The sequence below is a fragment of the Artemia franciscana genome, chromosome 5 (assembly GCF_032884065.1).
Source record: "Artemia franciscana chromosome 5, ASM3288406v1, whole genome shotgun sequence".
Taxonomy (NCBI): Eukaryota; Metazoa; Arthropoda; class Branchiopoda; order Anostraca; family Artemiidae; genus Artemia; species Artemia franciscana.
In genome coordinates, this window is record NC_088867.1 from 39,504,612 (window position 1) to 39,519,481 (window position 14,870).

General features: G+C 35.5%; 1 protein-coding gene across 1 annotated transcript in view; it reads right to left on the reverse strand.

The window, feature by feature from the left end:
* Positions 1–14,870, reverse strand: part of LOC136027391 (uncharacterized) — a 35,284-nt gene that overhangs the window by 11,294 nt on the left and 9,120 nt on the right. The window contains exons 3-5 of the mRNA XM_065704586.1: positions 13,714–13,918; positions 11,231–11,385; positions 1,978–2,199 (exon numbers count right to left, since the gene is read on the reverse strand). Coding sequence (XP_065560658.1) covers positions 1,978–2,199; positions 11,231–11,385; positions 13,714–13,918 — 582 coding nt within the window. The remainder of the gene's footprint in view (positions 1–1,977; positions 2,200–11,230; positions 11,386–13,713; positions 13,919–14,870) is intronic.

Here is a 14,870-nt window from a genome sequence, read left to right on the forward strand (position 1 = left end):
ATCCCTCCACTCTAAATCTTTTCCAAGATTTTAGGTCCCCCCCAACTCCCCCTAATGTCACCAGATTCGGTCGGGATTTAAAATAAGAGCTCTGAGACACACTATCCTTTTAAATATCATCACCCGTGATCACCGGGCGATCACCCTGATCACCCGTTCGTAAGTTAAAACTTTCTCCTTTCTTCTAATTTTTCCGATTTAACCGTCCTCTCACTCCCCCCCCCCTGGATGGTCGAATCGGGGAAGCTACAATTATCGGGGAATCTAATTTAATCTGGTCTGGTTTCTGATACGCCTGCCAAATTTCATCGTCCTAGCTTACCTGGAAGTGTCTAAAGACAGTATCAAGATCCTTGGAGTTACTTTCTCCAATGACTTCAGCTTTGCCGCACAAATTGAAAACGTGGTTAAAAGTGCCAACGCTAATCTACAGACTTTAAACGGTATGCGTAGGTTCAGTGCAAACACAGAGAGTATTAAGTATGCATACATAGCGTATGTCCACCCCATTCTGGAATATGCATGCCCTGTTTGGGTGCCGTCAGCACTTAGAACAGTGTATCTTTATCAGGAGCATGAATCGGTTCAGAAGCGAGCGGTATCGATCATCTTGGGCCGCCGTGACATCCCCTACGAAAAGGCTCTGGAAGTGCTAGGACTGCCATCACTCCAAAACCGGTACGAAACTCTGATAAGGAGTTTTGGAAAGTTCTTGCTTTCTAAATCTCAGCACCGTGACATGGGTGCCCTCAGCACTTAGAACAGTGTATCTTTGTCAGGAGCTTGAATCGTTTCAGAAGCGAGCGGTATCGATCATCTTGGGCGGCCGTGACATCCCCTACGAAAAGGCTCTGGAAGTGCTAGGACTGCCATCACTCCAAAACCGGTACGAAACTCTGATAAGGAGTTTTGGAAAGTCCTTGCTTTCTAAATATCAGCACCGTGACATTCTACCTGATCAACCTCTACCATCAAGAACGAGAAAGCAAGATAAGTTAGTTCCCGTTAAAGCAAGAACAAACCGATATGGTAATTCTTTCGTCCCGGTTTTCGTCAAATTGTATAATAAGATTTAATATTTATAGTTTGATTTATATTTACAAGTGTAGTTTGATTTTGTATATGTTGTAAAGAAACACAAATCAGCGATAGCTGTCAAGTTTTTGCTATTAAACCTGTTTACTACTACTACTACTTAATTATATAATCACTGCCAAAATTAAATTATAACTATTTTGAGTTTTTTAATGTACTAGGTAAGCAGATTTCGCTAGTTTCAACACTAAAAAGAATTCTACAATTGTTCTGTTGTTTCCGGCGATAAAACATAGGTAGCAGACAGTTTTCCATTGCTGGAAGGCATGCAAGCCATAAACAATGACAAGTATCCTACAGTACTGTGCACATCCCTTCTCGTCTGTATTTCTTTTTTGTCTTGTCCTGTTGTGCCTACCGAAAAAAGGGCTACTTTGTAGCAATTATGCTGGTAAACACACGAAACATTTTCCAGCTCAATTTAATTCCCTGGCCAAACGCCCATTTAGACTTTGTTCTTTTCTGAATGTTAGACAATAGACGGCTCAAATGGAATTAGACATTATAACTGATTTTAAAATACGTATCTGACTTTTTTTTCAGTAAAAACACATAATTGATCCTACAAAGTTTTTTCATCCTTCATGATCAGCTTTGTTCTTCCACACATTTTCCTATTTTTTTCCCTAGAAAACAAATTTCTTTCGTTCTAAATGGAAAATTAAAGGTGCTGTTACGCCCTTTTTGTCACAATTTTTTTTGTAATCTCCGAAAAGTACACTGGAACATATTTCGTAACCCTAAGAAGAACAGAAATACCTTGCTTAATGTTCGATGTTCTCGTGCAAAATGCAAGAATTGGTAGAATGTTAAATGCGTCAGTGCGGGATTTTGTTTGGTATGAGAAGTTTTGTGAAACCAAGAGACAAGCACACAACTTACATTGTCTTGAACAGCTACTGTGTAAGGGAATTCTCGACACAGGTAGTTAATCATTTCCAGTTTATGGAGATGCATTGCTAGAACTGCCACGTGAAGACTGCATCGCCCTTTCTTATCTTTAGCCACGGCGAAGAGTTTTCCTTTTCTTTTGTTGTTTAGGAGTACTTTCAATCTGTCGAGCTGGCCAAGTCTAATGGAGGTATGAATTATATTTCTATTTTCCTATAAGAGCCAGAATAAAAATCGTTATATTGAATGATTGGGTAGCAATAAAAAAAACTATGTTGGTTCAGCATATAATTAAATTTATGAAAATAAATAATACCATTTTTTCAAATACAAGTAAAGAGATGATATTCCGAATTTTTAACGAATAACAATGTGGAGAAGGCCTTATTTCTCCCCTCTGTCCCTACTTGTAATGTTCAAGGAGGCGATTCACTGAAAAAAAAACACTTCTGATATTTTTGTTGAGATCATGACCATACTTTTTTTTTTAACTTTATGAATGGGATTTTAGGATAACAATAATTATTCAGGACAATTTTTACTCATTTTTGATTTAACCGTGATCTTTATTTACATTTGACAATTTTTTTATTCAATTATTAGAATTTTTCCAAGCGCAGTTTACAAAGAGAAGTAAAGAGTGATGTTGAAACCTGAAACGAGCAGAAATTAAGTTATATAACAGGTCTAAGTTTATAACGAACAAATGAATAAGTGAAAACTGAAAAGAACAGAAATTAAATGGCTAATTGGAAGAGGGCTCATATAATCGGAAATTAGAAGTTCTATTACCCTTTTTAAGTGGCCAAAAATGGAGGGCAACTTACCCCCCTTCTATGTCCCTTTATTCTCCAAAGACATTCGATCAAAATTCTATTGTCGTTTGGTTCAACATAGTCAGAAGGTTCAATAACTATGCCTCTAGGGATGATATGACTCCCATAGTCTCTTAGGAAAGAGATGTAAGTTACCTAATGGTCACCTGGAAGTGGAATTGGTGTATTACGCACTTTTAAGCGAAATTGAGTCATCAATGCCATCTAGTGTGTTCTTTCTGAAATTGTGAGTTCTCTCTGAATCTGGACTTCGTTTTATTGTATTGGACTCCAACACAATATTACGAGTCGAAACCGTTTTGACATAACTTGCCATTTTGCTGTTTTGGCATTATTTTCATTCTGTTGGAAGCGTAATTGACGTATCAGATATGCGCTTTTAACAGAGGACTGTTCTTTGTCCACTGTTAAATTTTTTAAAACATTCCTTGATGTTAGGAAGTTAATGACATGGTCAGACGCAGCGTTCCACAAAATGGAAACTTGAACTACAACATGCAGAACATCCTGTTCAAAAATCGACAGGTTAAGAGTATTATTATGAAATATTGTGGGCCAGGACACTCTCTTATTCAAGAAGTAGATACAATGCATAGTGTTATTGAGAGGCCACTTAAGAACCAGATAGTATACTCGCCTTTAAAACTAGTAAAAAAAGGTCAAAGTAAAACGTCAACATCCATACGCGGTCATTCAGTTGCAGCCATCACATTTTCTGAATTTCTAGGTATGCTCGAAAACTAATAAAACATATTTAGCAGTGCCCTTCTCAAATCTCAAATGTTTCAGATTGTGCCAGAATTTCTGTAAAAGAGTATGATGACAAAGAGTGTTTTGCAGATGATCATTGTAAAGTTTTCTGAATTGCACCAGAGATAACCTTACAGGGAGTGAAGGGAAATGCGTCTCAGAGATAAGGGTAGTTGAGAATCTCGAGGCACTAAAGCCTGTCATTTGGGTCAAGAACTTGCTAGAAGACCAGATGCAAGATATAGAACCTCTCATGTGATTCATGCCAGTTGTCGATGTAAATTACCACCGAGAATTCTTCAAAAAGAACTTGCCAGGGCTTGCCTCGAGGACTTAAAACTACCATAGATGTTTCAAGTAAACCACCCAGTTCCACGAACGCTAAAGTTGAGAGCTGTCCCAAGGAGGAAGCTGTCACAGATGAAGACAGGAAAAAAAAATGAAAGACATAATTATGGCATTTAGCTGTACCCATTTCTTAACATTGTTTTGTATCCATTTGTGACTATACTATATCTGAATGTCTTTAACAGTTTTACTCAAATTGTACTCGCACTTTACCGGTCAGTTTTACCGTAAGTTGCGTGTTTGGTGTTTAACACGCTTGAACCAGTTTTGACGTATCTAACAAGTTGACCAACTTTTTTTCGTAGTTTTAATCCCACCTCCTCTCCTCTCAGTGGCAGCAATAATTCAAAATAAAAAAATATTTAATCATTTAAAAAATCGAAATACCACATAAACTTTAAATTACATAAAAATAGCAGCCGAAGATTGGTCTTCACATTATTGTACTATTACCTATGAGAACTACAATGAAAAAAATACTCTCCCGCAGAGAGGACGCCCTCCTGCTACAGGAATTCCCCACTTACGGTGGCCACATAACACCATTAAAAACAAACAATTCTACGAAGAAGCCACTAAAAAAAAAGAAAAAAATTACAAGTTGACCAACTGTTAAAACCAAATTGACGTAACAGGATTTTGGAAATTTAGTGTGTCAAAACTGATATTTTACTTGAAAATTCTCACCATCCCCTCATAATTGCCATGCTTTTCAACATATTATTTTTTCGCGTTTTTTATTCCAACCATTTCTGTTTAACAAGGTTGTTAAATCTACGTTTGTCTCGAAATTTTGTTGATTCACTTCCACTTCCAGGCGACAATTTGCCTATTGTTCTTACATGGTACTTGTTATGAGGAAATATGTGGAAAACTTGAGAGGGAGGTTTCATTTCTGTTGAATATTTTTCACAGGGAGAATTTTACATGGGGGAAAATTTTGAGGGGAACTTTCCAGGAGAAAGGTTACACGGCGAGGGAGGGGGAAGAAACTTCCTGTCATGATTTTAAAAACGGCTAAAAATTATATAAAAATTCAAGTTTTTCAACAAAAGCAAAGAGCAACGTTAAAACTAATCAAGAACATTGAATTATTTCGTTTAAGAGGGGCGCTTCCCATTCCTTAATCCTTTTTTTACGCTAGAGTTTGACTATTTGTCGCCATTCTTTAAGAAAAACTGCTCAAAAAAAAGGCCTGGCCCGTCAAATTTGGACGAGAAGTAAAAGAAATTTAAAGACTTTAGCATTAAGGGTGTGGATCGATGAAGGCCCTCCCCCCTTATATACGGAAACATTTCTGTTCGTTTTAGGTTTTAATGGTGCTCTTAACTTTCAGTTGAAAAGTCTGGTTTTTTCATTAAATTAAGTAAAAAACAAGTTTTGTACACTGAAAGTAAGGAGCAATATCAAAACTTAAAACGAACAGAAATTTTTACGCGTATGAGGGGGTTCACCCCCTCCTCGGTACTTCGCTCTTTACGCTAAAGTTTTAATTTTGTAACAATTCTTTATAAATGACCCCTGAATCACAGCGGTCGTTTAATTAGAATTAATGGCTCTTTTGAAAGTACTAAAAAACTTCTAGTATTTTTAAAAAAGCCTCTTATTTTAATTAAGCGGCCCTTGTGTTTCAAATGCCATTCTTAAGGAATTGGGACAAAAAGTTAAACTTCAGCGTAAGGAGTGAGGTATTGAGGAGGAAAAAATCCCTCATACAGAGGATAATTTCTGTTCGTTTTGAGTTTTAATGTTGCTCCTTACTTTCAGTTGAAAACACTTTTTCTTAAAATTAACTTCTGATCATGTTTTTTAAATAAGGCTGGGAAATCCAGCTCACTTCCTGGTAAAATTCCCTGCTCCCACGGAAAATTGCATCCTCTCAATGGACAACGCTGACCTCGCTAAAAATTCCTCCGGGAAACTTCTGTTGGATGATTCCACCGAAAAAATTTTTCTTAGCACACTTTCATTTGAAAAACAAATAAGAAACTCCAATCGTTTTCCAAATCATGTCGGAAATCCCCCTTCCGTAAAAAAAGTTTTTTTCAGAAAATCCGTCCCCCGTGGAAAGTTGCTCCTGTGGATAATTCCTCTATAGAGGATTTCTTCTTTGAAGAAACCTTTTTCCTCATGGAAAAATCCTATTATACCACCGTTATAAATTTCCCCCAGGAAATCCCAGGGAACATCTGAGCATGTAAAATTGATTCGGCAAAGAGAAAGTAAGACCAATAAAAAGAATTTCACATAAAAATTCCGGAAGCGTGAAACTTCCACTGGAAGTTTTGCCCCGGAAACTTATCTTCCAACATCCCCACGTAAAATCTTTCTTGTGGAAGATCCCCTAGGAGCAATGCCCCCCACTCCCGAAAAAATGTCCGTTTATTTCCCAACAAGAAATACTATTCATAAGCAGTGGACACATTTCGAAACTTGCAGCCCCTTTCTCAGGGACTGTGGGGGATCAAGTTACCCCTAAATGCATAATTTTTTGTCACTTAAAAAGGATACTAGAGCTTTTAATTTTCGTTCCAATGAGCCCTCTCCCAATATTCTAATTTCAATGATTCGGTACAGGAAACGAAACACCCTTGGAAAAAGAAACACACATTCTTGGTTTTTCTTCTGGCAAAAAATACAAAATCCCAGTTTGCTCAAACTGGCTATCTTGTAGGTTCGATGTGACAACATATGTGGCCATGATGGATTCTATGAGGAAAAAGGTATTTTGTTACCCATGGATCACTCTCAGTTATCAAAACAGGACTAGAACTTTTGATTTCTGCCCGAAGGAGACCCCAAGCCTGATTCTAAGATCACTGATTCGAAACAACAGCTACTACTACAACTACTACTACTATTAACAACTCATTACAGCACCAGGCCGCCTGAGGTTAACACGTCTAAGCGCGCTCTTCCTCCATCCCAATCTATTCAAAGCCTCCCTCTTTACACTCTCCCAAGAAGTTTGTATTTCCCCACAATCTTTCCTTACGCTGTCCTCTCACCCTTTTTGAGGACGATTGGCTTTTCGTTTGATGTTATAAATTCAAAAAAGCTAACAAACATACAGCCCAAACATAACAAACATACTCATACAAAGAGCTTAAAAGGTTTAGTTTTCCTTTGAAGATGAATTTGTCCTTACGAATCAACATACTAATAGTTTTGACAGACGAAAAGTGATGTCAAAATTAACAAAATACTTTCGTTCATTTATTTTCACAATTCCAATTAGTACCACAGATCAAAATGTGATTGTCAAAATGTGACGAATGGTGAATCAATGCACGACAAAGGTATGTAAATTCGTTTATGCGCATGCATGAAGGAGGAGCCAAAAAGAAATGTGCGAGACATGCTGTGTCCCATAATAGTGGAGAAGGTAGGATGTAGGAATGCTCATTACTGCACAGATATATAGGCTGTGGTACACCAGTATAGTCTCTGAAGCTTGGAGGCTTTTCGATGCTTCGAAGTTGATCGAAAATCTCAGAATTACTTCTCGACAACATTTTATTTTTTTTTGTTTTTTTGGACCAAAATTTTTGTTTTATAGGACAAAATGGCAGAAATTAGCAGACACTACTGATTTGAAACGGGTATCTCTCTAAAACACATCCTAAAGTTACGGGCCTATACAATTTACTCTATTTTTGAAAAAGCGGCGTAACACTACAGAAAGGGTGAGCGATGATGAATTATGTAGATGAACCCTATATAAATCCCATGACAGAGGTTAAGAGCCACGGCGGAGATTTCAGGCTCCTAACAACAAAGATACGGAATTTTGCATTTTTTTTTTCGAAGTTTAACATAGCAGATGCACGTCTAATTTTTTTCCCAAGGGGGATCTTGTCGATCGAATAATTGTAGAAAATGTGACAGTCTCATTCAAACTGAAACTGAAAGTTGTAATTTTTTTAGGCAGCGAAAAACATTGCACCACAGTGAAGTGGCATGTTCTGCCATTTTGTGTGGCCCAAGCAACGATTTTGCCCCAAAGGGTGCCGAACAGTCACAGAGTAAAAATTTTAAAACAGCCAATTGGTTTTAAATTACAGACAATCCTGCATGGAGCTTCTCAGTGTCAGAGGCAGCAATGCCCCACGGTTGTACATTCCGTCCTTAAAGAGACGGTGCTAGATTTAAAATTAATGATTCCTTTATACATTTTACATTTATTCGTTTTTACAGTAAACATTCATTTACCTAAGTTGATCAAACAATTCGTGGTAATTATTATGAAGTTTACAGACATTTTCAGGGGGACTTTTTTGTGTTGGGGTGGAGTGGATCAGGGGGAAGGGGTTACGTGGGAGGATCTTTCTATGGAGGGACTTATCATCGGGCAAGAGAATTTCCATGACGGGGCCGCAGGATTTTCTAGCACTATTTAAAAAAAAAACAATGAAAAAATCGAAATTTTTTTCAGCTGGAAGTAATGAGCAGCATTAAAACTTAAAACGAACATAAAATATTACGTATATAAGGGGGTTCGTCTGCTCCAAAATACCGTACGCTAAAATGTTTTTAGTAATTTCAACTATTTACTCTACGGCCATTGTGATTCAGGGGTTATTCTTAAAGAATTGGGACAAAATTCAAGCTTTAGAGTAAAGAGCGAGGTATTGACGAGGGGACGAACCCCCTCATATACATAATAAAAATATACAAACATAGAAGTTCGTTACGTAAGTTAATTCGTAAGTTACGTATATTTATTACTAATAAAGACGTTCGTAAAAAAATAAAAAGTTCTAGTTGCATTTTCAAGTAACCAAAAATGAAGGGCAACTAGGCCTCCTCCCCCACCTCATTTTTTTTCTTTATTAAAATCGTCCGATCAAAACTATGAGAAAGCCATTTGGCACAAAAAAAAAAAAAAAAAAAAAAAAAAAATGCAAATTTCGTTTTAATTATTCATGTGCGGTGAGCCAAAATAAAAACATACATTAATTCAAAAACGTTCAGAAACTAAATAAAAAAAACAAGCTTTCTCAACTGAAAGTAAGGAGTGAAATTAAAACTTAAAACGAACAGAAATTATTCCGTATATGAAAGGGGCTGTCCTCTCCTCAACGTCCCGCTCTTTACGTTAAAGTTTTTTATTGTTTTAAAAAGTAAAACTGTGACAAAGTTTCAAACATTAGCTTAAAGGCCAGGACGTTGAGGAGAGGACAGCTCCTTTCACATACGGAATAATTTCTGTTTGTTTTGAGCTTTAATGTCGCTCCTTACTTTCAATTGAGAAAACTTACTTTTTTCATTTGATTGTTTTAAGGACTGAAAAGCTTATGTACTATGGTGTATAAGGGTGCATAAGTAATTGTACAAAAGGGCGGATGGATCCTTATAGGCAGGAGAGTATACTAGGAACTCAAAAAAGCGAGCGTCTTTTTATACCCAAATCTAGTAACTTCCGGGGGTCCATTGGATAAAGATAGGTGGATGTTTGATTGAAGTAGAAATTATTCTCTAATATCCCTTAGTCTCGGGAATATCTTTAGATTATGTCGGTAACGGTAATATAAGTACTGCAGGATGGCAGCACTCCTCTTACTGTAGAATATATTTTTTTTTGTGTGTAACATACAAGATCATACTTGCATACGTAGTGGCACAAAAGTTGGGGGAGAATTTAGAGTGCCACTAGGATATTCACCTCTGGGAAGGGGGGGGGGGTACAGAACTAGCCTTGAAAACGAGAGAATGATGACCCTATAGTTAATTTTTGATAACTAAGCCTCCCCCTCCTAATATATTTTCTGAGGGGTACACTTTTTCAGGGATGATTACCGTTCACAAAGAAATGTTATGCGAATATTAAACTTCAATGTGAAAAACGGGGGTTGAATGAGGGAGTAGCCTCCAAGAGTCTTGGATCGAACAGCTCGTAGTAAAGAACCATAAAAAATTTCTTAAATCACTTTGACCTGTCATAGCATAAAGAATCAAAATTGGAGTTTTTAAGGCCAAGCGAAAATACTGCAAAAAAAGAAAAGAAAAAGAAAGACACACACACACACATACAAAGCCAATATTTCGAAAGGACAATCGCCTCTCTTCTTCAGCGCGAAATATACATATATATATATATATATATATATATATATATATATATATATATATATATATATATATATATATATATATATATATATATAATATATATATATATATATATATATATATATATATATATATATAATTATACTTATAAATTTATAGCATATAATAATTTCGTTTTTATTATTTATGTGCGGAGAGCTGAAATCAAAACATGCATTAATTCAAAAACGTTCTAGGAAACGAGGTCCACACTTTCCGTAAAAACCGCACAGGTTAGACCCTTACCAGTTTCCAGGAATAAGCCGAGATCCGGCGGCATAGAAAAAAAAAGAAAAAATGAACAGGACAAAATCAAAGTGTTGCTCTCGCAACACAATTTAACCTGAATTGCGTTTCTACGTTTCTTTTGACGTAAAGTTGAGCAAATTTCAACTCTGTTTAATGCGTAATTTTCTTACTTTACGGAGTGCGTAATTTTCTTACATTTGACTGTAATCTCAGTGGCAATCCGTAAGATGGCCAGTGGAGGGCTGAGGAAGGGGTGGCCTTTTCATATACAGAATAATTTCTGTTCGTTTAACTCGTTAATGTTGCTCTTTACTGTCATTTGAGAAAAAAACTAGTTTTTTTTTCAATTTAATTTCTAATAGAGACTTTCGTAGTAATAATATTACAGAAAATACAATAAAATACCAGTAAGTTTAGGAAAATAAAATAACTGACACTTTCTCCTTCTTTCAATTATATATCTATCTTATTGCCTTGAGATTTAAAGAAATTTTGAATTTACTGGATGATTTTCATCGAATTTGACATTTTTCGGGGGAGGTTCAACCATTTTTTGTAAAATTATACAGATTTATATTATAATCAAATTTTGTGCTTTAATTTCGGTCTTGATCGAAAAAAAACCTTCTTTATTTTCAAAATTTTATCACTAGCTGTTGGATCATGACCCTACGAAGTTTGAGCCCTTTCCACCCCAGTCACCATTATTTCTGCTCAAGTTTAATTAAAGCGAGAAAAAAATGAAAATGTCAATCATTCCTGAAAAGAGCACTCTTTTAAATATATTTTGGGGTAGGGGTCTAAAGTGACAAAATGAATATAAGGGTAAAATTTTCCCGTTCTTAAAAGAAGGGAGGACTTATTTCCATATTGTGAATATTAAGGGAAATCAAATAAATCTATAGACAAATTATACCTTCATTCTTTTAAATACAATAAAAAAGAATTACCTCATAATTTACAAGTCCCCTTAGAAATAGCACCGATTTGCGATTTCCCTCCTCTTCTGCTACTGTCATTATATTTCTTCCACTCTCTGGATCTACAATATCAGAAACATGATCATAGCCTTCCATAAACAGTTTGGTTAAACTATCAATTTCTCCTGCAAGGGAAAGAAGGTAAAATAAGTGGGCAAAGTATGAGCAAATGTTTGATTATTACTCATATTTTCAATTATTTAAAAAAAAAATTAACCTAAGGAGAGGGCCAAGAGCGAGCAATAAAGAATAAGCACGATTACAGTAAACAAGTATATAATAAATATATAAATATTTATTTGTAACCCACTTACATCAAAAAGATAAATAGTGGAGTAAAGACTTGAAGAAAAACGGAAAACAAATAAAGAAAAACAAAAATGTGATACAAAAATAAACGAGTCAACAAAAGACATTAATCATACAAACGGATCAGACCGTGGTGAGGCGACAAATGCCGATACGCCGTTTCTGAGAGCTCTTTGTGTAGATCAGTCAGCTTCTCAGTAATATTCAGAAGATGGAACTTTTTGATTATCATCTTTGTATATTAGACATCTTCAGAATTCCAGTTTGTTGTCTAATTTTAAGATGACCATCGAGGAAAGGCCCAAATCCACAAGTATATTTTAAAAGATATTGCGTAAGTGATATAAAGAAAGAGTTGTCTACTATGTAGCACTATATTTATCCCTGGCCTTACCATATAAACAGGTGTAAGAAAGCTGAGAGAAGACTCATTATATCGCGAGTTCATTGATTAATTAACTTTTTGAGTAAAAAATCGATTGTAGGTCGTCGAAGAAGCTTCTCCACGCCTTTCAATTCCTTAAGATCTCATATAACATTGAATTTAATTTTAAAATAGCCATTTTCTTGAGAATGGTAAAAATCTAAAAAGTATACTTCTAAAGGAAAAACGATGCTCGCAGCCCCAAAGGCAAGGGTCCCTAAAATAGAAAGATTCTCGATTTAGCAGGAAAGGTGAAAATCAGTTTGTGACAATTGCTCATAGCTGGTTTTTCTGTTAAAAAATCAAAACAAGAGCACAGAGACTGCTTAGACTAGCCCCGCACGAGTAGGTACAGGTGTGAGTAAGTCTCTTGTATTTTCAAAAGTTCTAGATTTATAACAGAGGTTTTTGCTAGGAAGTGTTTAAGAGCACCAGCCAACAAGCAGAAAGTAGCACAAATGAAAAAAAAGTAGCACAAAGCACGAAATTTAAAATATTCTTTAGTTCTACTTAGACACTTACTTGTAACAGTGTTAGAATGCTAAGCACAATAAAATAACAAATTGTTTGAGTATTTTGAGGTTTAAAAGCTCCAAGCACAAATCTCAAAAAAGGGAAACTAAATGATGATCCAGTCCACATGGATTGCTATGTTATAATGCAGGTGGTATATCATGGATAATACTGCATAAATTGATATGATATCATGTGTTATAGCCCCAAGGCAATTAATATTTAACCAAAATGACATCGCGCCTGCTGTTGATCCCACTGAAAGGATCGGGCCTCGGTCCTGTGACAGGGCCGATCCAAGAAACTTACGTTTTACGATTTCTTTCATAGTTTCTTTTTATTATTCGATAATTAAATCCATATTTTTGTACGTTTAACAATTTTATACAATTAAACTGAAAGCGAATATATAAATTTAATAAACGAGTTTCTCTGATGATAATAAAGTGTGACCTTTGTTGTTTTTGACCCTAGTTTTTAAAGATATCTTGTGCTAAGGCTACCAAATACCATTGTAATTAGTTTTTTTTCCTTTTAAGACCACACGCTCCAAAGATTTGTACGATTTTAACTAATATTATCAATTTCTTATATTGTTTTTTTATTATCTTGTTATTAATTCGTTATTGTATTACTTTATATTATATAATATTGCTTTGTTATACCTCTTATATTTTATTTTATAGCAATAATGTCTTATATTATTCATTCGATATTCCCATTTTGGCATTTTAACAACTTGTTCCACATCCTAATTACCCTTCTCTCCAGAAATAAGCTCCTGTAAAAATACCTCAATTCACTTGCAGTTTTTTGTTTCCTACTACAACTGATAATTAAAATTGCTTCAGCACCAAGCCACGAGATGCCAAGATAGCTTCACACGCACCTCCTCCATCCCGATCTATCATAGCCATCCTCTGTTACACCATCCCAAGAAGGTCGTATTTGCCTTAAAATTTTCCTTACGGCATTCTCCCAATCCATTCAGGGACGACCTACTTTCCATTTGGCCGTAGACGGTAGGCCGACAATGACAATCTTTGACAATCTGTCATCCTTCTTGTCCTAGCTATCTCATCCTTTCTCTTATTATAACCATAGAGAGTGAGAATGAGACAAATTTTCCGTACAGCCTACTGTTTTTCTTACGGTTAGTCAGAAGAGTTTATTAATAGATGGATAAAAAAAGACTAAGTATACTGACCTTTCTTAACAAGTCCAATGACATAGGAGTCTATTTCTATTACGGATTTTTCGTTTCCAATTTCTTTGGCCATATCTCTTGCGGTCTTATAGTTCAAATTTCTGGCTACTACAAAAAAACTACTATTTCGATGACTAAGAATTTCAGGTATACGTCCACTGAAGTCTTTCACAGCAAAGTGGAGGTCTGTGTTTCCATTGATGTCCTTTACAAAGGAAAATATTGGTAATGATACACATTAAGATATTATTAAAACGGTTGTGCCATCTACATCTAAACGTTTAGATATCGAGCTTTGTGTCAGTCTTTATGAAAACTATTATTAACAATTAGTAAAATCATACGATCGCTCCTTTTATCGCTTACGATCGCTACTTTGCTCTCCTTTTACGATCGCTACTTTTAAAACAATAAAAAAACTTTTAACGTAAAGAGCGGGACGTTGAGGAGGGGCAGCCCCTTTTATATACAGAATAATTTCTGATCGTTTTACGTTTTAATGTCGCTTCTTACTTTCAGTTGGAAAAACTTGTTTTTTTTTATTTAATTAAAATTCAAAAAATATTTTAGCACAAAGGGCAAGGTATTAAGGAGGGGGCAACCATGTACACAATTACTTTTGTGCATTTTAAGCTTCAATGTTGCCCCTTACTTTGAATTGAAAAACTTAATTTTTTAAATTTAATTTCTGATAGTTTTTTTAACTGAAAGTAAGGAGCAGAATTAAAACTCAAAAACAAATAAAAATTATTACGCATATGATAGGCTCACCTCTTCCTAATACCTCGCTCTTTACGCCAAAGTATTTTTAGTAATTTCAACCATTTATTCTACGGCTTTTGTGATTCAGGGGTCCTTCTTAAGAAATTGGGACAAAATTTTAGCTTTAATGTAAAGAATGAGGTACTGACGAAGAAGTGAACCCCCTCATATACGTAATAAAGATATGAGAATACAGAAGCTCGTTACGTAAGCTAATATATAAGTTACGTATATCTTTTACTAAAAAAACATTCGTAAAAAATTAAAAGTTCTAGTTGCCTTTCTTAGTAACCAAAAAGTCGGAGGGCAACTAGGCCTCCTACCCCGCTCCTTCTTTGCTCAAAAACATTCGATAAAAACTATGAGAAAGCCATTTAGCCAAAAAAACATACAAA